The sequence below is a fragment of the Rhinoderma darwinii genome, chromosome 3, assembly GCF_050947455.1.
Source record: "Rhinoderma darwinii isolate aRhiDar2 chromosome 3, aRhiDar2.hap1, whole genome shotgun sequence".
In the NCBI taxonomy this organism is placed as follows: Eukaryota; Metazoa; Chordata; class Amphibia; order Anura; family Rhinodermatidae; genus Rhinoderma; species Rhinoderma darwinii.
In genome coordinates this window covers 243845988-243870614 of record NC_134689.1, presented here as the reverse complement: position 1 = coordinate 243870614, position 24627 = coordinate 243845988, and the positions used below count along the sequence as shown (strand labels likewise).

Below are 24627 nucleotides of genomic sequence, written 5' to 3'. Positions count from 1 at the left end.
GGGAAAACATCGGGTCGGATCACAGCCGCGATTGCGAGGGCCAATTGTTGCCATCGCAACCGTAAGCCTAACAAAGGCTTCCGGTCTGCCATCTATGGAAGGCGATTAGGTCCTGCCAGAGGAAGGACCTAATATGCCCCCGGTCAATGTGAAACTGACAGGTATAATACCCTGCAATACATAAGTACCATTTCAAAATAATAAAATGAAAAAAAATAAAAAAATTGCCCTTTTCCCTATATATATATATATATATATATATATATATATATATATATAAATAAAAGTCCTTTATTATTAAAAAATAAACTATGCATAATTGGTATCGCCACGTCTGTAACGGCCTGAACTATAAAAATATAATGTAATTTATCCCGCACTGTGACCGCCATAAAAAACTATGCCGGAATAGCTATTTTTAGTCACATCAGCTCCCAAAAAATTTAATAAATAGGGAACAAGAAGTCGCATGTACCCAAAAATGGTACCAATAGAAGCTACAGTTTGTGCCGCAAAAAACAAGCCCTCACACAGCTTTCTCGATGGAAAAATAAAAAAGTTGTGGCTCTTAGAATATGGCGACACAAAAACAAAATCATTTTTTTTTAAAACCGTGACTTTATCGTGCAAACACCATAAAACATAAAAAACCTATATACTATATACATATAGTATCGCTGTAATCGCATCAACCCACAGAATAAATTAATTATGTCATTTATAGCGCACGGTGAACGCCATAAAAAAAAAAAAAAAAAAAGAATAAAAAACAATAGAAGTTTTCACGGTCTAATTACACTAAATTCAGCGAAAAAACCTATGGGATCAAAATGCTCACTATACCCCTAGATTTTGGGGCTGTAGTTTCCCAATCGGGGTCACTTCTGGGGGGGTGTCAGGGGCTTTGCAAATGCGACATGACACCCGAAAACCAATCCAGCAAACTTGAGTTCCAAAAGCCAAATAGAACTCCTTCCCTTCTGAGCCCCGCTGTGTGCCCAAACAGCCATTTATTACCACATATGGGGTATTGCCGTAATCAGGAGAAATGGGGTGCTTTTTCTTCTTTATTCCTTGTAAAAATTAATAATTTCTAAGTTTTATTGGAAAAAAATTGGATTTTAATTTTTAACAGACTAATTCCACTAAATTCAGCAAATAACCCGTGGGGTTAAAATGCTCACTATAACCCTTTAAGAAACTCCTTGAGGGGTGTAGTTTGCAAAATGGTATCTTTTTGGGGGTGTTTCCACTGTTTTGGCCCCACAAGAGCTCTTGGAGGCCCCAAAATCCTCGAGGTGCTCTTTTGTTTCTGAGGCCTGTGTTTCAGTCTATTAGCACACTAGGTCCACATGTGGGATATTTCTATAAAACTGCAGAATCTGGTCAATAAATATTGAGTTGCGTTTCTCTGGTAAAACCTTTTGTGCCACAAAAAAAATGAATTAAAATGGATATTCTGACAAAAAATTTTAAAAAATAAAATGCATTTAAATTTCCCCTCTACTTTGCTTTAATTCCTGTGAAACACCTAAAGGGTTAAGAAACTTTCTAAATGCTGTTTTAACATTTTTTAGGGGTACAGTTTTTAAAATTGGGTGACTTATGGTGGTTTCTAATATATGAGGCCCTAAAAGCCACTTCAGAACTGAACTGGCCCTATAAAAATAGGTTTTGGAAATTTCTTGAAAATGTGAGAAATTGCTGCTAAAAGGTCTAAGCCTTGTAACGTCCTAGACAAAAAAATAAAAAGAATGTTCAAAAAACTATGCCAATCTAAAGTAGACATATGGGAAATGTTAATTTTGTGTGGTATTGCTATCTGTTTTACAAGCAGATACATTTCAATTTAGAAAAATGCTAATTTTTGCAAATCTTCTCTAAAGTTTGGTGCTTTTCCTAAACAAATACTGAATTTATTGATCAAATTTTTCCACTAACATAAAGTACAATATGTCACGAGAAAACAATCGCTTGGATAGGTAAAAGCATTCCGAAGTTATTACCACATAAAGTGACGTCAGATTAAAAAAAAAAAAAAAAAAAAAAAATTCAAAAAAAAAATCGGCTGCATCCACAAGGCCAAAATAGGCTCAGTCCTGAAGGGGTTAAGTATAATAAATATAGCGTGATGGATGTAATTTAAGCCTCTGTTATAATCATTTTAGGGGTATGTTCACACACAAGATCAAAAAGTTTTTGACAGAGAAAACAGCCTCTGATTTTCAGCGGTCTTGGCATACTCTTGACATTGTAGAACGAAAAATGCCCACAGGGTCATGGCTAGTCTAGCACCGATGACCATGGCTTGTTCGAAGTCCCTCAGATTGCTCAATTTTCCCATTCTAAGGCCTTATTCACGCAAGTGTATTTCACGTCTGTGTTACACGCGTTAAAACAACGGACGTCACACGGACCTATGCAATTCAATGGGGCCATTCAGACATTGTGTTTTTCACGCAGCGTGCGTCCACTGCGTGAAACTCACTGCATGACCTATACTTGTGCATTAAAGCCTTATTCACACGAACGTGTCCATTTTGCGTGCGTAAAAAACGCGTTTTTCTTGCGATGCAATTCCGTGTGACATCCATGTACAATGCAAGTCTGCGTTTTTTACACACGTAGGTCATCTGTATGTCACGCTTTTTTTTACGTCCGCAAAATAAACTGAAGGTGATTTTTTTTCTCAACATTTCTTTAGCAACGGTTGCGTGAAAAACGCATGGCACACGGATGTGCGTCCGTGTGCTGTTCTAGATTTTCACGCACCCATTGACTTCAATGGGTGCGTGATGCGCAAAAAACGCACAAGTATAGGACATGCAGCGGACACATGCTGAGTGAAAAACACTGAATGTCCCCATTGAATTGCATAGGGCCGTTGTTTTAAAACGCGTAACACGGACGTAAACTATGCTCGTGTGAATAAGGCCTAATGTGGATTCACACAAACTCATCCACGGAAAACTTGCTCACTGGATTTTATGGGTCACGTGTCTATTTTTCATATAAGGAACACCTATTCGTAGAAGGGCAAATATCTCTGATAAAGTGGCCCTTTACTGGAGTTTAGCAGTATATAATTGGCGAGTATATTTGAGTGTCACATGATGCACCACAATAAACAGGCGGGCGCTTCTAGACATCTTTATAAAGTTCTTTACCACATTAAGAAACTTACTTAAGACTTTTCATTTCTTCCTCCATGTGAAAACTCTTCAGCTTGTCGAACTTCTCCACCAGAGCAGCTTGCGTAAAGGATAGGGAAGAAATCTGAGACATGTACCTAAAAGAGAGTGAAATGTAAATATTATACGTGGTACTTACAGGACAGAAGTGATGTGTTAAAGCAAATACAAGCGGGTACTAGGCTGGCAAATGCTCACAAATTAATCTTATCTAAATTCCAAAGCAGAAAGGACATTGCGCAACAACTGGCAAACACAATTCTTGTGCATTCCAATCCAAAACAGAGAAGCACGAGCCACCAATGTGTAAAATCTCAATAGAATATAATTCAAAGAGTAACTATACTTTCATCATAGAGATAGCAAAAGTTTGGATCGGTGGGTGTCCGGGTGCAGAGACCCCCACTGTTGCTGAAACTAAGGTGCAGAAGGGTTCAGCTGAGCACCCTGCAATATCGGCTGTAATCAGTGCTCATTGTCAGGCGGAGGACAGCTTACATGGATGTTCTATGAGAGCCGTCTTCAGCCTGACAGGTAGCGCTGATGACGAAGCTGCAAAGCACTCAGCTGAGCCCTTCTGCATCTCCGTTTTTTGATATGAGTCTATAACATATGAAAAGTTGGATGAAAGTGTAGTTACTCTTTAAAATATTCAAGAATACTCCATCCAGGCAGAGGTCAGACTTTGAGTTGTAGTGCTGCCGAGGCGGGGTTGCGGCATCCGAGGTTGTGTATTAAATGCATCCATGGAAGACATCCCTGTGATACCGTTACATCATGGTTTCAATGCTATCGTTTTCCACTAAAAAGTCAATGAGGGAAAATAAAAAATTCCATCTCTCAACTTGACCTTAGACTACCCTAGCTGTGAAAATACAGGCGGTCAATGTTGCAACTGATTAAAGACAAATAATATGTTAGTGGAGTGAAGCAAACGCTGCAAATAATGACACCAATTACAGCTAGGTTCGCTCTCCAAATATTTCCTGACTAAAAAAATATTCTGGAATTGGATATTCTGTGGTGCAATATGATTACTGTTAACAAAAGGATAAGAAAATAATCAGAAAAAATAAAAGCTTACTTTTCCATAGTCTTGAACAGCCACACTGGTTCTTTAATGAAAGGCATCTCCATCATGTGGAATACGGCCAGCTTCTCTGCAATCTCACTAGAAATTTCCGGATCACGAAGTTCTGAGGTGACCAGCCTACGACTCTGAGCAAGGGAACAACAAGGAAATAAAGATCAACACCAACATTTCAGAGACGTGACATAACACGACAGAACGGAACCAAGGTGCCAATGTGAACAGAGCATTTTTCACTTGTGTTTCAATCCTAATAAAGAAGTATTCCCAAAGAACACTTGCTCGGCATAACTCCCATAGAGTTGAATGTAGAGAACCATGCATGGCCACCTCTGCCAAGCTTCTCCTCCTCTTATTGGCTGGCGTGTAATGCCAAACGGCGGTCGGTAAATGTACGTGGCTGGAAAACCTCTTTGAAGGTCTTATGTCAGTACATTAAGCCAATGCATAGAAATAATATACACGTGACCAACCGGGAATCCTAAGGGTGAGTGTGCAGGCCTAAGTTCTGTGTCCATGTAATCACAGTTTAATATATTTATAAAATATATTTTAGGACTATTACCGGTTTGTGTTCCAAATTTGGTATTTTTTAGTGACCAAACTGCGTCGGTTGTGATTGAATGACAGACTACGTCTCTGGGAGAATGGTCAATTTTAGACAAAAGTTACAATATAATAAGGCCCCATGCAAACAACCGTATTTTCATCTATCCGTAAATACAGATCCGTAGTCATCCGTAACTTATCCACATATATGGAGCGGTATCCGCAAATACGGCCTGTAATGCATCCGTATTTGATCCATATATACGGAACCGTTAAAAAAAAAAAAAAAAGAGAGGTTGCGAATGATGTCATCAACATGTTGAATAGCAACGCTTCTGGTAATACAGACAGTTTACGGATGCACATCTGAAACCGCCCGTATTTACGGAAGCGCCAATAGGCTTCTATGGGAGAGTCGGTGCCGTAATTACGGACAGTAGGACGGGTTCTATATTTTTTTTCAGCACGGACACCCATCAGTAAAAATACGGAAAGGTGTCTGTGGCCAATAGAAATGAATGGTTACAGATGAAAAATACGGTCGTGTGCATGGCGACTAACTGCTCTCAGTTTTCTCCTCTTACGGCAGAGCCTCTCACCCGTATGTATTCTTCCAGACGGCCTTCCGGGAACACACCATACAAATGTGGACCTAGTGATCGCTCAGCAAGGATCGCAAACATTACACTCTCCAGAACAAGAGAGTCCACACCCTGCAGAATGTAAAGACATAGTCATTGTTAAAGTGCATAAGGAGCTTCCTAAGCCATCAATTACATATACTGAAACAATTATTTTTTTTAGAGCCAATATATCTCACATTACTGTACATAAAATGTACGGGAATGACAAATACTTCATGATATATTGAGGACAGGGGCGTAACTAGGAAAGACTGAGCCCCATAGTAAACTTTTGACTGGGGCCCCCCCCTCCCCTGGGTGTCACACAACCCCCCCCCCCCCCCCCTTGTAGATAGTGCCTTTTTTACAGCCTGTAGATAACGCCATACAGCCCCCCCTGTAGATAACGCCATACAGCCCCCCCTGTAGATAACGCCATACAGCCCCCCCTGTCGGTAACGCCATACAGCCCCCTGTAGGTAACGCCATACAGCCCCCCCTGTAGATAACGCCATACAGCCCCCCCTGTAGATAACGCCATACAGCCCCCCCTGTCGGTAACGCCATACAGCCCCCTGTAGGTAACGCCATACAGCCCCCCCCTGTAGGTAACGCCATACAGCCCCCCCCTGTAGGTAACGCCATACAGCCCCCCCTGTAGGTAACGCCATACAGCCCCCCCTGTAGGTAACGCTATACAGCCCCCCCTGTAGGTAACGCCATGCAGCCCCAACCCCCCAAAAAAAATCCAACCTACAGTGTGTCCTACAAAAGGCATGTATCCCCTCTCCACAGGATAGGGGATACATGTGTGATCGCTGGCAGCGATAGGGAGAACGGGGGACTGAAAGTCCCCTGAAGTTCTCCATGACTAACCTCTGACTTCCGGAGTCTGCGCAGCTCAATAAAAATGAAAGGAGCGCTGGTCACGCATGCGCACAAGCGCGACCTGCGCTCCATTCATTTCTACAGAGCTGCCGACACAGACCCCGGAAGTCCGAGGTTTGTGATGGAGAACTTCAGGGGACTTTCAGTCCCCCGTTCTCCCTATCAATGCCAGCGATCACACATGTATCCCCTATCCTGTGGATATCCTGTGGATAGGGAATACATGTCTTTTGTTTAATGGCAGAACGGGGAGATACCTCCCTGCTCTGCCGTAGTGTTCAGTGGCGTTGCGCTGTAGCAGCCATACCGGCTGCTAGCGGAGCCTCCGGCCATGGTGGGGGCCCGTGCCGGCGGACGACACGAGCCCCCTCAAGCCGCGGGCCCTGTAGCAGCCGCTACGGCGGTAGTTACGCCACTGATTGAGGAGCATCAGGAAAACAGATTACCTGCAGGATGGCGCCATAAATCCGCAGCAGTACTTGGCGTGGCTCTGTGGATTGAGTTTGTACAGTGTCCGTGAGACTACACTTATACAGCAGGTTACTGAGTCCCCCACTGAAAGACAAAAGTAGTACAGCAGTTACCAAAACCACAAAGAAGAACATTTGTAAAAGTACAAAACGAGTGACAAGCAAACAATTACACAGGCGGCATAGAAAGTATTCCAACGAATCCAGCCAATAAAACCAGTGCACTAATAAAAAAATTATATGTAATAAGTTATTCCCTTAGCCATAACTAGCTGTAAACAGGTTGGCTTGGATTTAGCTGCTGTATGACATTGTGATGACCTTGTAGAGAACGTCACAGAACTGCAGAGGGAAACGGGCTGTAATGGAAAACTCAAGACGAGCGGTCACAACTACATGTACACAAGACGGATCTCCACAGTCTACCATCAATAGTCTTAGGCTACATTCACACGAACATAGCCCACCTCGGTCGTGAAAAACTGCAGTTATCCACATCCCAGGAGGACCCGTGCGGGACGCGTTGTCACGGATCGCTCTCAGTCTACAGTTTATGGGGGGATGCGAGAGCCGCAGTAAAATAGGACGTAATATTTTTTCACGGACCCTTCACACGCTCCGTTGAAACAACGGTCATGTGAACGGCCCCATTGAAATACATGGGTCCAGGTGACGGTCATTGTTTTAACGGCCGTCACATGGACGAGATTCACGTTCGTGTGAATGAGACCCAAGTCTAAAAGACACGGGGTGAGCTCCTTGCGTGATTACGGTGGATTGTATGATGGATCTATATATATTCCACAATAGTGAAGTAAATAAGTGATAGGGGTTGTCTCCAGGTGACAGCAGGGCAAGTCAGCACATGATGACACAGGACATATCTGTAAACTTTGCACTTGCCATGTAAACAGGAGGGTAAAGTCAGATCTAATGGTGTGCGGAGTGGAAACCACCTGATAAAGCGCCACTACCACTGTTCCAAGGTCAGCAGGAAATAAAGAGGACAATAATCACGTATTCAACATTGGGACTGGCAGGAGATGTTGTCACCCTCCTTCAGCATGACAAGGTCTTTCCTGACAGTCCCCAACTGCTTCCACATGGAGAAAATAATACTTTCAATCCTAACTCCAGCATTGGGGACTGTCGGCAGTCATCCCTTGAGTTAGAGAGCCTATTAAGACAACATCCATACCTATCACCAGAACATTGCGCGACATCTCTGTCCTCCACAGGAGCATGGCAATTGGGAGTAGTCCCCTAATTGCAGAGGCACCTGTTGCTAGGCAACCACCCAAACTGGTGAAGCTATATTTTATATGCTTGGTATACATGAAATAATAAAGCCATGTTCACACCAAATTTTTTTGCAGGCAGAAAAAAAAAAATCTGACTCAGAATCCCTTCAGGAAATTTAGGCCCTGGTCACACGAAGTTTTTTTGCAGGCAGATAAATACGCTTCAAAATTCCTTTTGGAATTTTGAGACAAATTTTGACCTGCCTGCAAATTCTTGCCAAGAATTTTACTACATTTTTCGCCCGCGGCCAGTGAGCACCGCGGGCAAAACAAAGGATGCGAAAAACGGTTTCTCGGCCTCCTACTTATTTCAATGGGAGGTCAGAGGCGGAATAGCGGCAAGAAAGAGCATGCCGCTTTTTTTTACCAAGAGCAGCCAAAAAAACGCCCCTGCCTCCCATTGAAATCAATAATAGGTGGTTTCGTCAATTTTTCGCCAATGATTCAAACGCGGTTTCCGCATCAAAAAAAACTCAGCATGAACTGGGCCTAAGGCAGATCTTGAACTGATTACACTTTTTTTCCACCGTTTTCGCCTGCGGCCATTGAAGCTACTGCAAGGACAGAAGGCAAAAATGCCACGAAAAACACTCGGAAACTAGCGGCGCGGGCTTCTTCTACCTCCCGTTAATTCAATGGAAGGTCAGAGGTGGAAACCGCGGCATGTGCGGCCAAAACGCATCTGATTTCAATGGGAGGCGATTTCTGACGTTTTTTGGTACTTATATCGACGTGGTTTACACGTCAAAAAACTGTGTGTGAACCGACCCTATGAGTGACCACAATGTTCTTCCCTGCGATGACATCCAGTAAAGATGTTAAGGGCAGGGTTGCCAAATTTACAGACAGTCCGCAAAAACCTAGTGTTTTTTTCTGCCGTCCGTAGCGTCCGGCAGAAATAAACACTGTCCGGGATTTCCTGTTCCCTCCGATGATTTGCTCTGCGCATTCGCCAAAATTGACATGCGCAGACGCAGTGCAAATAAGGGAAGAGCAGCCGGCAATTAGAAGGAGAGCGGCTGCGGAGGAGGAGCCCATGACGGTCTCTGACTGGGGATGACCTCAGTCAGAGACACCTAGACCGTCACTGGATCGGTGCTGGGCCCAGTAACGTGTGAGTCACCTGGTCCTGACGTCATGTCCAGAGACCAGGCAGGGGGGTGCGGGTGGACTGAGTGTCCAACTCACTAGTCACAGCCCTGCTTGTAGATTTCCTGTGCTCAATTAGCGTGGGAAAGCTGCATGCGGGGCTGTGACTGGTGAGTCTCAGTCACTCCCAGTGCACACTGCATGCGGCAGCTGCGAGTCTGACTCAGAGTCTCTGACCAGTCACCACCCACACGCAGCAGACAGACGTTGCTGGCAGGATAGACTGAGACAGTTGAGGAAGTAAAACGCTGCATCTGCTGGGTGAATAAATTCCACATTCTTTTGCTTTGAGTGCTGCTTCCGTGCTCTATTTTCCTTATACATTATATGGGGAGACATCACTCCTCACTATTTGAAGCATAGCACCAGCCAATTTTGGTTTCTTGACACAATGCTGCTCCTACCTTGTGTTCTATTCTCAACTAGTGATTGGCAAGTATTGGATATGATAGCTTCTATAGTGTAGTGGTTAGCTTGCTTGCCTTTCATTTGAAAGGTCAGTGGTTCAATCCCCAGCAGGGTTGTTTTTTTTTTTACATATTAATATCTTAATTGTATTATGCGAAGTTCACACTACAGTTACTATCAGTTTACCGCTCTTCCATCAGAGGAAGAGAGGATCGATACAATAAACGGAAAGCAACAGTTCCATTAGAATTACCATTGAGTGTAATGGTAATTCTTTTGTATCAGTTGCTTTCCGTTTGTCTCCGTTCGCTAGGTTTCTGTTCTTTTGAACGGAAATAAAAGTTCTGCAGACTGCACTTTTGTTTCCGTTAAAAAAAAAAACGGAAACCTAGCAAACCGAGACAAACGGACAGCAACTGATACAAAAGAATTACCATTGAAAGCAATGGTAATTCTAACGGCACTGTTGCTTTCCGTTTAATGCATCGATCCTTTCTTCCTCGGATGGAGAGGTAAACGCATACTAACGCTAGTGTGAAAGAAGCCTAATCGTTTTTGAATTCCACTTCAGTTGTGCACGTATTCTTCTTACTATCCCACTCGTGTGATCACTTATAGAAGGTGTTAGTTATGCTCCATATTATCACTGAGGCCCCATGCACACGACCGTGCCCGTAATCACAATCTGTGATCACGGCCACGGCCGGCTGCGGACAGTCATCCGCATTTGCGAACCGTGTCCCCATTATAAAGTATAGGAGCATGGCCCATAAAATAAAAAATAGGACATGTCCTATTTTTTACGGAAGGTTTCTACGGCCATTGAAATGAATGGGTCCGTAATCACGGACTAAATCTGCGGTCGTGTGCATGGGGCCTTACTCTTGATATTGTAATGCGTCTGTAAAAATGTTGGTCTGTCCGTGATTTTTAGCTCAGCTGTCCAGATATTTCTGAAGTGGAGGTTGGCAAGCCTGCTTCAGGGGGGTGGCAGAATACTGGATGAATTTCTCAACCAGGGCTGGGGACAGTCACTGCTCTCCTTGTGACATGATCTGGGCAGTGGACACGTCCTCACAACTGCAGGGACTGCGATGTGGGGCAGGAAGATCTATCCTGGGGTGTCCCCATTATGTGACCCGGTGACTACGTGTACCAATTACCTGACCACAGAAACCCTCATCTGCTCCGGACTGATGGTCCTCCAGGCCCCTCGTAAGTAGTCCCGACACAGAGAATACGCTTTCTTCCGTAACTCCTCACTCAGCTCCAGCCGGCGCCCCCCAGGGGATAGCGGTACTGTTCCCTCATTAGCAGAGGCCATGGTTTCTACCGTCAGGATGTGGTACGGTGTAGAAGTGGCAGCTCCGTGTCCCGGCGTCACTCACAGCCCGTGTATTAGGAGACTCTGTACTCACTGGTGATCACCCCATCATCTACTGTGCCCGCAACTCATGACATGCTGGGGACTACCAGTCATACTGTCTGTGCCCCGCCCTCGGTGTAATACAGGTCGCAGCGCCACTGGTGAGGGATATCACGTGGTTGTCACAGCGACCTCCGCTACATACACAGCATTACAGCTCATTCTGAAGGAAGATAATTCCAATGTGTTCGCTTAGGCAGAAGCCGGGATCCATTGACCACGTCTACTCCCGCCAATCAGAACGCGAAGCTTCAACTGACACTCCCTCTAATCAGCAGACTGTTCTGACAAGCTAATGACAGCCCGAGCCACGTGATCGGTGAATGCGCTAACAATGACGCGGTGCTGCGCTGATAATCGAACCCTGTATGCATGAAAAATAACAAATAGCCTATAGGTGTCCATAACGAACGCTCCACTTGTTCATAAATCTATTACTTATGCATTGCTCTGTTTAGTTGTCTTTGGCAGCCGCCATTTTCTCGAAGACGGCATATGACAGCGTGTGAAGTGCGCTTTAAAGTCAGACCACGCCCCCTTACGCGTGTGATTGGAGGTTGTAAAATAACATTTTTTGTGTGGATTGGCGGGAATTTTCCATACTGTAAGGTAAGGCTGAATCTTCTAAACGTGCGGCTAGGTACGAGAAAGGGTCATTGTCGTTTATAGGCGGCCGTTCTGTGACACACGTTCCGCTAGCTGGAAATGCTGGACTTGTAGTTCCACAACAATCTGCCGCATGTGAGAAATGCCGCCCGAGGAAGAGTTTGGAGTGCAGCAGCTCTACACCCTCTCCAGTGAGGCAAGGTCTAAACTCCGAGAAACCTATTGTCAGGGAGTCTGCCGACAGAACAATGAAATCTGTTGTGTATTAGCCCAGGCATGCACCCCTGTGGCTGCTGCGGGCGGTCGCAAGTTTAACATTTAGGCATATTCACATCTACATCGTACCCAGGGGCATAGCTAAAGGCCCATGGGTCCCGATTCAAAGGTGGTTCTTGCCCCCCCAAACTGGCCAGCGGCCCACAGCTTTTAGCTGGGTCAGGGGCGTCACTAAGGTCTTAAAACGTCTGAGAAATAGCCCCAATACATATACCCCCCCCCCCCCAAAAAAAAGTGTATATAGGAGACATATATATATATATATATATATATATATATATATAGCACTACGAGCCTGTAGCTGTGGATCGGATTAGATACGGTGGCTCAGCAGACATTTCTCTTACTCGCTCACACTGCGAATTGCTGACACATCGGCGTTGGAGATTCACAGTGTGAGAAAGTGACCGAAATGAAGGAAGTAGCGCTCGTACAAGCGAGGCACCCCCCTTCAAAACAGCTGACTGGCGGGGGTCCCGGGAGTCTGATCCCGACCTATCGGCTCCAGCAGACAGTGGTATTAAACTTACCCTCTTCAGCCGCAGCGGAGGTCCTGTCTCCATCCAGGGTCGGACGTTGTGCACAGCGCTGTGATGTCAGGACCTCTGCTGCGCCACTGATCGTACCCGTTTATAATGTAAACTGCTATGCCGGATTAATCGTAGCATCATCCAATGGACTAATTGCCTTAAAGAGGCTCTGTCACCACATTATAAGTGCCCTATCTCCTACATAAGGAGATCGGCGCTATAATGTAGGTGACAGCAGTGCTTTTTATTTAAATAAACTCTATTTTCACCACTTTATTAGCGATTTTAGATTTATGCTAATGAGTTGCTTAATGCCCAAGTGGGCGTATTTTTACTTTAGACCAAGTGGGCGTTGTACAGAGGAGTGTATGACGCTGACCAATCAGCATCATGCACTCCTCTCCATTCCTTTACACAGCGCATAGGGATCCTGCTAGATCACTATGTGCTGTCTTATACTAACACATTAACAATACTGAAGTGTTTAGACAGTGAATAGACATTCCATGGGGTCTATTCACAATCCATGCACTTCGTTACTCTGTCTGTGGTAGTTACAGCAGAGGACGCGAGATTACACGGTAAATGACAGGTTACAACGAGATCACGCTTCCTCTGCTGTAACTACCACAGACAGAGTAACGAAGTGCAGGGATTGTGAATAGATATCCCGTGGAATGTCTATTCACTGTCTAAACACTTCAGTATCGTTAATGTGTAAGTATAAGACAGCACATACTGATCTAAAAGGATCCCTATGTGCTGTGTAAATGAATGGAGAGGAGTGCATGAGGCTGATTGGTCAGCGTCATACACTCCTCTGTACAACGCCCACTTGGTCTAAAGTAAAAATACGCCCACTTGGGCATTAAGAAACTCATTAGCATAAATCTAAAATCGCTAATAAAGTGGTGAAAATAGATCGGTTTTTAAAAAATAAAAAGCATTACTGTCACCTACATTATAGCGCCGATCTCCTAATATAGGCGATAGGGCCTCTTTAAAGAGGCTCTGTCACCAGATAATAAGTGCCCTGTCTCCTACATAATTTAACCAGCGCTGTAATGTAGATAACCAGTGTTTTTTATTTTGAAAAACACTAGTTTTTGAGCACGTTATGAGCAATTTTAGATTTATGCTAATTAGTTTCTTAATGCCCAACTGGGCGTTTTTTAACTTTTGACCAAGTGGGCGTTGTACAGAGGAGTGTATGACGCTGACCAATCAGCGTCATATACTTTTCTCCATTCATGTCCATTTATACTCTGCACAGCGTGATCTCGCGAGATCACGCTGCGCTGTCATATACTCACACATTAACTTTACTGAAGTGTCTTTAGAGTGAATAGACATCACTCCAGCCAGGACACAATGTCTATTCACACTCCCGACACTTCGGTAAAGTTTGTGTGTACAAATTGACATGAATGGAGAGAAGTGTATGACTCTGATTGGTCAGCGTCATACACTTCTCTTTACAATCTAAAATTGCTCATAACTTGCTCAAAATTGATCGTTTTTCAAAATAAAAACCACTGTTATCTACATTACAGCGCCGATCAGATTATGTAGATAGGGCACTTATAATCTGGTGACAGAGCCTCTTTGAGGCCCTGTTCACATCAGCGTTGCCCATCCGTTGTGGGGTTTCTTTGGGTTAACCCCTCAACGGAAAGGCAAACGGAAACCTTCGCTTCCGTTTGCATCACCTTTGATCTCAGTGGTGACAGAAACTTTGCTAATGGTTTCCATTTGTCACCATTGTGAACGGGTTCCGACTGCTCTACTGATTCCGTCAAAATCACTGAACCTGTTCACAACGGTGACAAACGGAAACCATTAACAAAGTTTCCGTCACCACTGAGATCAATGGTGATGCAAACGGAAGCTAAGGTTTCCGTTTGCCTTTCCATTGAGGTGTTCCCCTGACGGAACTCCTCAACGGAAAGACAACGCTGATGTGAACAGGCCCTAAGTGATGAACACAGCTCCCCTCCTATCCGATCCTGCAAAATGACCTCGGCACAAGTCATGCCTATAAATCTCTCCCATAGGGGTATGTTCGCACATACAGTAAACGCTGCAGATTTTCCACCACTTATTTAATTGCGGAAAATCCACAGTGTAACGCAGTAGCAGCAGAGTGGATGAGATTTGTACAAATCTCATTCACACGCTGTGTAAAAAAAAAAAAATGCAGAAAAAACATTAATAAATTTATCTACTGTGCGTTGTTTTAATTTGCATCATGTCAAATTATGTTGTGAATTGCTAGATTTCTGTTGTGTGTTTTCCCACATTGAATTCAATGGGAGGTAAAACCTGCAACAAATAGCAGATGTTGCAATTTTTGCCGCAGAGAAGCTGCAAAAATCGCAATTCAGTGAAATAAAAAAAAAAAAAACACTATATACTTCCCAGATCTCAATGGTCCAGCGCAGCCTCCAGGAATGACGTTTTATCCCATGTAACTGCTGCAGCCAATCACATGGGATGAAACATTATCCCAGGAGGCCGGGCTGCAGGACGTCAGAGGGAAGGGTTGCCATGGCTACAGGTAAGTATAGGCTTTTTTTTTTTTTTTACCTGCTCTGCAGCAGACATTCCGGCTGAAAAACTGCACCACGATTTGGTGTGGTTCTTCGATGGAATTCCCTGCGAGGACCAGGGCGAATACGCTGTGCAATTTTACGCAGCGTATACGCCCTGTGTGAACATAGCCGAGTAGTCAATGTGTGCCTTCCTGTTCAAAGGTTCCAATGGCCCATGTGACTTCTGTACTGGATATTGGTAAAATTAACACTTGTCTATCATCGCCCATGACCGCACCCATGCGAGGAGACCGCCCATCCCAGGACAGGATACTTCAGGCGATAAAAAGGTTCACACCCCTTCCACACCTACCGCCCCCGCGAGCTCACCGCATCAATTCCTGGATCATTTTCCTGCCTGGCTTCCACAATTCCTATCATCTGAAACACCAACTCTCATCATGGGTAACTTTAACATCCCCATTGATAACCCAATCTCCTCATCTGGCTCCCAGTTTCTATCTTTAACCTCCTCCCTAGGTCTGTCACAACTTACTAACTCTCCTACACATGAAGACGGCCATTCACTTGACCTGGTCTTCTTCTGTCTCTGCTCAGTTTCTGACTTTAATAATTCTGCTCTCTGATCACAACCTGCTCTCCTGTACTATCACAAATTCTCTGCCTCCACAGGTCATCCCTACGTATCAGACATAGAGAAATCTACAGGGTGGGCCATTTATATGGATACACCTATATAAAATGGGAATGGTTGGTGATATTAACTTCCTGTTTGTGGCACATTAGTATATGGGAGGGGGGAAACTTTTCAAGCTGGGTGTTGACCATGGCGGCCATTTTGAAGTCGGCCATTTTGTATCCAACTTTAGTTTTTTCAATGGGCAGAGGGTCATGTGACACATCAAACTTATCGAGAATTTCACAAGAAAAACAATGGTGTGCTTGGTTTTAACGTTACTTTATTCTTTCATGAGTTATTTATGTCATTATGGGTGTCAGGTCCGAGCATTCCTAGATGAACAGTTTCCTGGAAAGTGGATTGGTCGTCGTGGGCCAGTTGAATGAATAGGTCTCCCGATCTGACCCCCTTAGACTTTTATCTTTGGGGTCATCTGAAGGCAATTGTCTATGCTGTGAAGATACGAGATGTGCAGCAACTGAAACTACGGATACTGGAAGCCTGTGCTAGCATTTCTTCTGCGGTGTTGCTATCAGTGTGTGAAGAGTGGGAGAAGAGGGTTGCATTGACAATCCAACACAATGGGCAGCACTTTGAACACATTTTATAAGTGGTCAGAAACTTGTAAATAACTCATGAAAGAATAAACACTCACACACACTCCGAACAAGCGGTGCTCGAGATGTGCCGAACGTCTGTGAGAGAATCGCATTTGTCAGCAGACTTCCTCCATTACAAATTTATGCTCAAAACTTGCAACGCTGCCCTTCACCGAGCCAAACAAGTCTTTCACTTCTCTCCTCCACATTACCTAATAATCCAAAACGCCTCTTTGATACTTTTCATTCCCTCCTTAGGCCTCATGCACATGAACGTAAAAACGCCCGTAATTACGGCACGTTTTTACGGGCCCATGGATTTCTATTGGCCACGGGTACCTCCCTGTATGCTTACGGGAAGGTGCCCATGCCGTTGAAAAATATAGAACATGTCCTATTTCAGGCCGTAATTGCGGCACGGGCAGCCCATAGAAGTCTATGGGGCTCCCGTAATTACGGGTGACTACGTGTGTGCACCCGTAATTATGGGAGTGTTGCTAGGCGACGTCAGTAAATAGTCACTGTCCAGGGTGCTGAAAGAGTTAAACGATCGGTAGTAACTCTTTCAGCACCCTGGACAGTGACTTCCGATCACAATATAGATCAACCTGTAAAAAAAAAAAGACGTTCATACTTACCCAGAACTCCCTGCTTCCTCCAGTCCGGCCTCCTGTGATGACGTTTCAGCCCATGTGACCGATGCAGCCAATCACAGGCTGCAGCGGTCTCATGGAATGCTGCGTCATCCCGGGAGGTCCGGCTGGATGTCGAAAGAGGGACCCGTCACCAAGACAACGGCCGGGTAAGTATGGATATTTTTTACTTTTACTACGGAAAGGGCTGTCCCTTCTCTCTATCCTGCACTGATAGAGAGAAGGGAGGCCGATTACTGCAGTGCAATTTTCCAGAGAAAACGTGCCCGTAAATACGGGTGGAATACTGGTGACCACGGACCCGTATTTACGTGCACGGGTCCGTAAATACTGGTGCAATACGAGTCGCATACGCGTGACCAAGGACCCGTATTTACGCCAGTATTTACGGGAGGGAAAAAATACGTTCGTGTGCATGAGGCCTTAGGCCTCATTCACACGACAGGGTCCGAGTGTCGGCCGGGAAAATCGGCCGTTTTTGGCCAATTTTCCCGGCCGGTTTGCATCCGTTTTGCATCCGTTCCGATTCCGTTCCGGGCCGAGTTGCCGTTTTTACCGGCCGATTTGCATCCGTTTTTTTCCCTGTCCGTTTTAAAATCGGATGAATTTAGCCCTTTGTAGATAATGCCACAGCCCCCCTGGTAGGTAATGCCACCCAGCCCCCTGTAGGTGATGCCACACAGCCCCCTGTAGGTGCCACACAGCCCCCTGCAGGCGATGCCACACAGCCCCCTGCAGGCGATGCCACCCTGTCCCCTGCAGGTAATGCCACCCAGCCCCCTGTAGGTAATGCCACCAAGTCCCCTGTAGGTAATGCCACCAAGTCCCCTGTAGGTGATGCCACCAAGCCCCCTGTAGGCGATGCCACCAAGCCCCCTGTAGGCGATGCCACACAGCCCCCTGTAGGCGATGCCACACAGACCCCTGTAGGCGATGCCACACAGCCCCCTGTAGGCGATGCCACACAGCCCCCTGTAGGCGATGCCACCCTGCCCCCTGTAGGCGATGCAATCCTGCCCCCTGTAGGCGATGCCACCCTGCCCCCTGTAGGCGATGCCACCCTGCCCCCTGTAGGCGATGCCACCCACCCAGCCTCCTGTAGGCGATGCCACCCACCCTACCCCCTGTAGGCGATGCCACCCACCCTGCCCCCTGTAGGTGATGCCACCCTGCCCCCTGTAGGTGATGCCACCCTGCCCCCTGTAGGTGATGCCACCCTGCCCCCTGTAGGTGATGCCACCCTGCCCCCTGTAGGTGATGCCACCCTGCCCCCTGTAGGTGATGCCACACAGTCCCCTGTAGGTTGCACCCATCCCCCCCCCCTTCCAGGAGAAGTCACTGACTTCAATGTCCATATATGGACAGTCTAGTCACTGACTTCTCCTGAAGAGGAATTCCCTGCCACAGGTCGGGAATTCCGCTTCAGAAGTGAGTGACGTCACTGTGTCCATATATGGACAGTGTAGTCACTCACTTCTCCTGTAGCGGAATCCCTGGCCATAGAGTCGGGGATTCCGCTGCAGAAGTGAGTGACTTCGCTGTGTCCATATATGGACAGTGTAGTCACTCACTTCTCCTGTAGCGGAATCCCCGGCCATAGAGTCGGGGATTCCGCTGCAGAAGTGCGTGACTTCGCTGTGTCCATATATGGACAGTGTAGTCACTCACTTCTCCTGTAGCGGAATCCCCGGCCATAGAGTCGGGGATTCCGCTGCAGAAGTGAGTGACTTCGCTGTGTCCATATATGGACAGTGTAGTCACTCACTTCTCCTGTAGTGGAATCCCCGGCCATAGAGTCGGGGATTCCGCTGCAGAAGTGAGTGACTTCGCTGTGTCCATATATGGACAGTGTAGTCACTCACTTCTCCTGTAGCGGAATCCCCAATCCCCAGCCGGGGATTGGGGATTCCGACTCCTACTGCGAGCAATAAAAGATCCTCCTCCTCACATGCACTCTGCACTGTGAGGAGGAGGAGAGAGAGAGTGCGCGAGCGACGGTAGACCCGGCCATCACTCGGGACACATTCCGGTGATGGCTGTGTATTACCCGGCCCCATAGACTTCTATGGGAGCCGAGCGGCCGGGCACCCGGCTGAAAATAGAGCATGTCCTATTTTTTGACGGGCGGTTTTCCCGGCCGTCAAAAAATCGGTCGTGTGAATAGCCCCATTAGGGGTCTATTATTCCTAATGCAGCCGGGTGCCGGCCGATTTATGAACGGCCGGCACCCGGCCGGGAATCCCTGTCGTGTGAATTCCGCCTTAGTCCTAAAGTGCAGACACCAATCATAGATATCAGTGCTGAAGACCTGGCCACTTATTTTAACCCCTTCCCGACATTTGACATATCCATACGCCAAAGCCGGGTAGTTGAAGTATGGAGCGGGCTCACGATGCCGACACTTCAGAATAACGGGTGGCATCGCGATCGAGCGCGATCCCGCTCGTTTAACTCGTTAAATACCGCGGTCAATAGCGACCGCAGCATTTAAATCGTTAGAAAGAGGGGTGACCCCCTCTAACCGCTCATCGTGCTCCCCGCAACGCAAACGCGGGGAGGCGATGGCTGCCTGGGGGCCTAATGAAGCCCCCCAGGTCCGCAATCTTTGTGCACCTAGTAAGCCCTGCCTCAGGCAGGGCTTAATAGTTGGCTCTCTAACGATCGCTGGTTGAAGTCCCCTAGGGGGACTAATAAAAAAAAGTAAAAAAGAGTTAAATAAAGTTGTTTTTTTCTGTTAAAAAAAATAAATATATTAAAAGTTTTAAAAAAAAACCTTTTCCCATTTTCCCCCTAGATCATAGTAAAACAATTAATAAATAAACATAATTGGTATCGCCGCGTCCGTAAAAGTCTGAACTATTACAATATATCCTTATTTAACCCGCACGGTGAACGCCGTAAAAATAAATAAATTGTAAATGCCAGAATCTCTATTTTTTTAGTCACCTAATCTCCCACAAAAAAATGATATAAAAAGTGATCAAACCGTCGCATGTACCCCAAAATGGTATTAAAAACTACAGCTTATCACGCAAAAAATAAGCCCTCATACCACTTAATCGATGGAAAAATAAAAAAGTTATATCTCTCAGAATTTGGCGGAATTTAGGTTTTTACTTGTAAAAGAAGTAAAATATAGAAAAAACTATATATATTTGGTATCGCCGTAATCGTATTGACCCACAGAATAAAATAAACATGTTGTTTTAATTGCACAGTAAATTCCGGCAAAACACTGCGCAAAAAAATCATGTAGGAATCGCTGTTTTTTTCATTTTCTACCCCACAAATAATTTTTTTCCCGTTTCCTAGTACATTATATGGCTAAATAAATGGTGCTAAGAAAAACTACAACTTGTCCCGCAAAAATCAAGCCCTCATAGTACTATATTGACGGAAAAGTAAAGACGTTATGGCTTTTGGAAGGTGGGGAGGAAAAAACAAAAATGAAAATCTGAAAAAGGGCTGCGGCGGGAAGGGGTTAATACACGACAATATCTTACTGGCCTTTGATGCAGCTGATTGACATTGCATGCTGTTATTTAGTTTATTATTTACAAGTACACCCAGATCCTTCTCAACAAGTGACTCCCCCAGTGTAGCTCCCCCTAGGACTTATGATGCATGCAGATTGTTGGTACCCAGATGCATAACTTTACATTTATCTACATTAAACTTAATTTGCCAAGTGGACACCCAAACACTTAGGCCCCATGCACACGAACGTATTTTTTCCTATCCGTAAATACTGGCGTAAATACGGGTACTTGGTCACACGTATTCAACTCGTATTCCACCAGTATTTACGGACCCTTGCCCGTAACTACGTGTCCGGTGTCACCAGTATTCCACCAGTATTTACGGACCTGTTTTCTCTGCACTAATCGGCAGCCCCTTCTCTCTATCAGGATAGGGAGAAGGGGCAGCCCTTTCGGGCAGAGTTTCCGCAGCGTTTCAAAAGTTAAAAAAAGTTCATACGTACCCCGGGCCGTTGTCTTGGTGACGTGTCCCTCTTCTGACTTCCAGTCCGACCTCCCTGGATGACGCGGCAGTCCATGTGACCTCTGCAGCCTGTGATTGGCTGCAGCGGTCACATGGGATGAAACGTCATCCCGGGAGGCCGGACTGGAGGAAAAAAAAGAAGAGTTAACTTTTAATACTATTAACTCCAGCGGTAGTCACTGTCCCGGGTGCTGAAAGAGTTACTGCCGATCAGTTAACTCTTTCAGCACCCTGAACAGTGACTATCCCCTGACGTCGCATAGCAACGCTCCCGTAATTACGGGTGCACACACGTAGCCACCCATAATTACGGGAGCCCCATAGACTTCTATGGGCCTGCCCGTGCCGTTATTGCGGCCTGAAATAGGACATGTTCTATATTTTTCAAACGTACCTGTGGCCAATAGAAGTCTATGGACCCGTAATTACGGGCGTTTTTACGTTCGTGTGCATAAGGCCTCAGTGTGTTTAAATCTGCTTGCAATTCACGAACATCTTCCATAGACTGAACATTATTACATAGCTTGGTGTCATCGGCAAAAATAGAAATAGTGCTATTAATCCCATCCTCTATATCATTAATAAATAAGTTGAATAATAGTGGTCCCAGCACGGAACCCTGGGGTACACCACTCATAACCTGGGACCATTCAGAGTAGGAATCATTGACCACAACTCTCTGGATACGGTCCTTGAGCCAATTCTCAATCCAATTTCAAACTATACTTTCTAAACCTATAGTCCTTAATTTACCCATTAGACGTCTATGAGGGACAGTGTCAAATGTCCAAAAACACTACATCCACAGCGGCCCCTCTGTCTAGGCTTCTGCTCACCTCTTCATAAAAACAAATCCGGTTGTTTTGACAACTTCCATCCTTAGTAAAACCGTGCTGGATGTCACTTGTAATACTATTTTTTGTCACGTAATCCTGTATATAGTACCTCAATAGCCCCTCAAACATTCTCCCCATGATGGATGTTAAGCTTACTGGTCTATAATAACCGGGCGAAGACCTAGAGCCTTTTTTGAAAATAGGCACCACATTTGCCCTGCGCCAGTCCCTTGGCACTATATTAGTCACTAGAGAATCTCTAAGGGTATGTTCACACGGCCTATTTCCGCCGTTTTTCGGGCCGTAAACGCCCGAAAAATCAAAAGCAGAACGCCTCCAAACATCTGCCCATTGATTACAATGGGAAAAACGGCGTTCTGTTCCGACAGGCCGTTTTTTTACTCGGCCGTGAAAAAGAAGTGCAGGTCACTTATTGGGACGATTTTGGAGCAGTTTTTTATTGACTATAGAAAACAGCTCCAAAAACTTACGTGGGAAAATCGCGAGTGGCTTAAACGTCTGAAAATCAGGAGCTGTTTTCCCTTGAAAAAAGCTCAGTATTTTCAGACGTTTTTGAGTTTGCGTGTGAACATACCCTTAAAATTATGAGGAGGGGGACAGAAATAACTTAACTAAGCACTTTAAGAACTCTAGGGTGTAACCCATCTGGTCCCAGGGCCTTGTGTACATTTATTTTATTTAATTTAATTTAGCTTTGACCATGTCTACATTCATCCAATTTAGTATATCAACTGATAAATTAACAGCACTGGCACCAGCTACATCAGCTGCTCTTTCTTCTGTTGTATATACAGAGCTAAATAATCCATTTAGTAACTCTGCCTTCTCTTGATCCCCTGTGACCAACTCCCCATTACCACTATCTAGGGGTCCTACATGTTCAGACCTTGGCTTTTTTGCATTTATATACTTGAAGAATTTTTGGGGATTTGTATTACTATCCTTGGCCACCCGCCTTTCATTTTGTATTTTTGCTGATTTTATTACCTTTTTACAGATTTTATTAAGCTCTTTATAATTTACAAAGGCTACAGATGTACCCTCAGATTTGTATTTTTTCAAATGCCCTTTTTTTGTCATGTATTGCCCCTTTCACAGAAGGTGTAAGCCATGTGGGGTTTCATTTTAGTCGTTTATACTTGTTACCTATAGGAATACATTTTGCACTATAATTGCCCAAAGTAGATTTGAAAATCTCCCATTTGTACCATTATTTGACATTAGTTCTTCCCAGTTTATATCCTGAATTGCAGCCCTCATCCTGGGGAAATTGGCCTTCTCAAAATTAAGTGTTTTTGCCCTCCCAGCCTGTGTTTGTTTTTTACAGTATATGTAAAATATAACTATATTATGATCACTGTTACCGAGGTTTTCACGAACATTGACGTTCCCAACAAGCTCTGCATTATTAGAAATGACCACATCCAACAGAGCTTCACCTCTAGTCGAGTCTTCCACAAACTGGCCCATAACATTCCTGCAACAGGTTGAGGAAATTTCTCCCCTTTGCAGTTGAAGCCGAACCATGACACCAATTAATATCCCGGTAATTAAAATCTCCCATTATCTCTACAGTACCCGCCTGTGCAACCTGCTCCATTTGTTTATATATTTGACCTTCTATCTCTTCAGTTATATTGGGGGTCTATAGATTACACCAAAAGTAATTTTTTTCAGTGTTTACCTCCCTTTGTAATTCCACCCACAATGTTTCAACCTCCTCACAATCTTCACGCACTATTGTCTCATTCACACTCCCCTTCATATCACTTCTCACATACAGACATACACCACCGCCTTTCCTATTTGTCCTGTCGTTCCGAAAAAGTGTAAAACCCTGTAGATTTACAGCCCAGTCATGTGAAGAGTCTAGCCATGTTTCAGCAACACCAACTATATCTATATTTTCTTCCAGTATCAAGGCCTCCAGCTCCCCCATTTTGCTTGCTAGACTTCTGCCATTTGTGAACATACACTTTAACTTGCCTTTTAAGTTTTTTCGGTTTCAGAAGTGTGATTATTTGACATTATTTGGCCATTTTTATTTTCATTGCTGTTTTGTAACAAAAGGATCTCCTTATCCTGTTGACTAGTCCTCTCCCCACAGTCTGTTTCTCCTCCCCCCCCCCCCCCCACCAATATAGTCTGACCCCTCTCTACCCTGACTACCTCTTTATTTTCTACATTGACCTCCCTCCTCAGCCCTAGTTTAAATACTCCTCCACCCCAGCTAGAATTCTCTCCCCCAGCACAACAGACCCCCTTCCATTTAGGTGCAAATAATCTGCAGAATTCAGTTTGCATCCCAATGAAAAGTCAGCCCAATGCTCTAGGAACCCAAAGCCTTCTCTACACCAAGACTTAAGCCATGCATTTAACTCCCTGAGCTCCTGCTGTCTTTCCTGTGATGTGCATGGCACAGGCAGTATTCCTGAGAATACAACCTTGGAGGTCCTTCCCTACAGCTTGTAGACTAGTTCTTTAAAATTATTCTTAAGGCTCCTCCACCTACCATTTATTCTGTCGTTGGTACCTTCATGGACCACAGGAGCTGGATCATCACCAGCCCCTCCCAGTAATTTATCCACCCGTTCCACCACATGCCAAATCCTGGCACCAGGGAGACAGCAAACCATTCAGTTGAGGCGATCTTGGCAACAAATTATTCTATCCGTCTTCCTGATTATAGAATCCCCTACAACTACCAATTGTCCTGCCTTACCTGAATTACCATCCCGCCGACTACTAGCTGGGCTGTTCTCCCAGCTGTTAGGGAGA

The 24627-nt window shown here is 45.1% G+C and overlaps 2 protein-coding genes across 4 annotated transcripts in view; one reads left to right on the top strand and one right to left on the bottom strand.

Moving 5' to 3' along the window:
- Positions 1–11564, bottom strand: part of CHKB (choline kinase beta) — a 41413-nt gene extending 29849 nt beyond the window's left edge. The window contains exons 1-5 of the mRNA XM_075857618.1: positions 10833–11564; positions 6788–6896; positions 5430–5543; positions 4276–4409; positions 3185–3289 (exon numbers count right to left, since the gene is read on the bottom strand). Of these exons, the coding sequence (XP_075713733.1) occupies positions 3185–3289; positions 4276–4409; positions 5430–5543; positions 6788–6896; positions 10833–10993 (623 nt within the window). The 5' untranslated portion in view covers positions 10994–11564. The remainder of the gene's footprint in view (positions 1–3184; positions 3290–4275; positions 4410–5429; positions 5544–6787; positions 6897–10832) is intronic.
- Positions 11374–24627, top strand: part of LOC142749508 (uncharacterized) — a 42492-nt gene continuing 29238 nt past the window's right edge. The window contains exon 1 of one of the 3 annotated variants that reach the window (XM_075857619.1): positions 11374–11704. In XM_075857619.1, coding sequence (XP_075713734.1) covers positions 11591–11704 — 114 coding nt within the window. In that variant the 5' untranslated portion in view covers positions 11374–11590. The other 2 variants (XM_075857620.1, XM_075857621.1) reach the window with 2 other exon arrangements.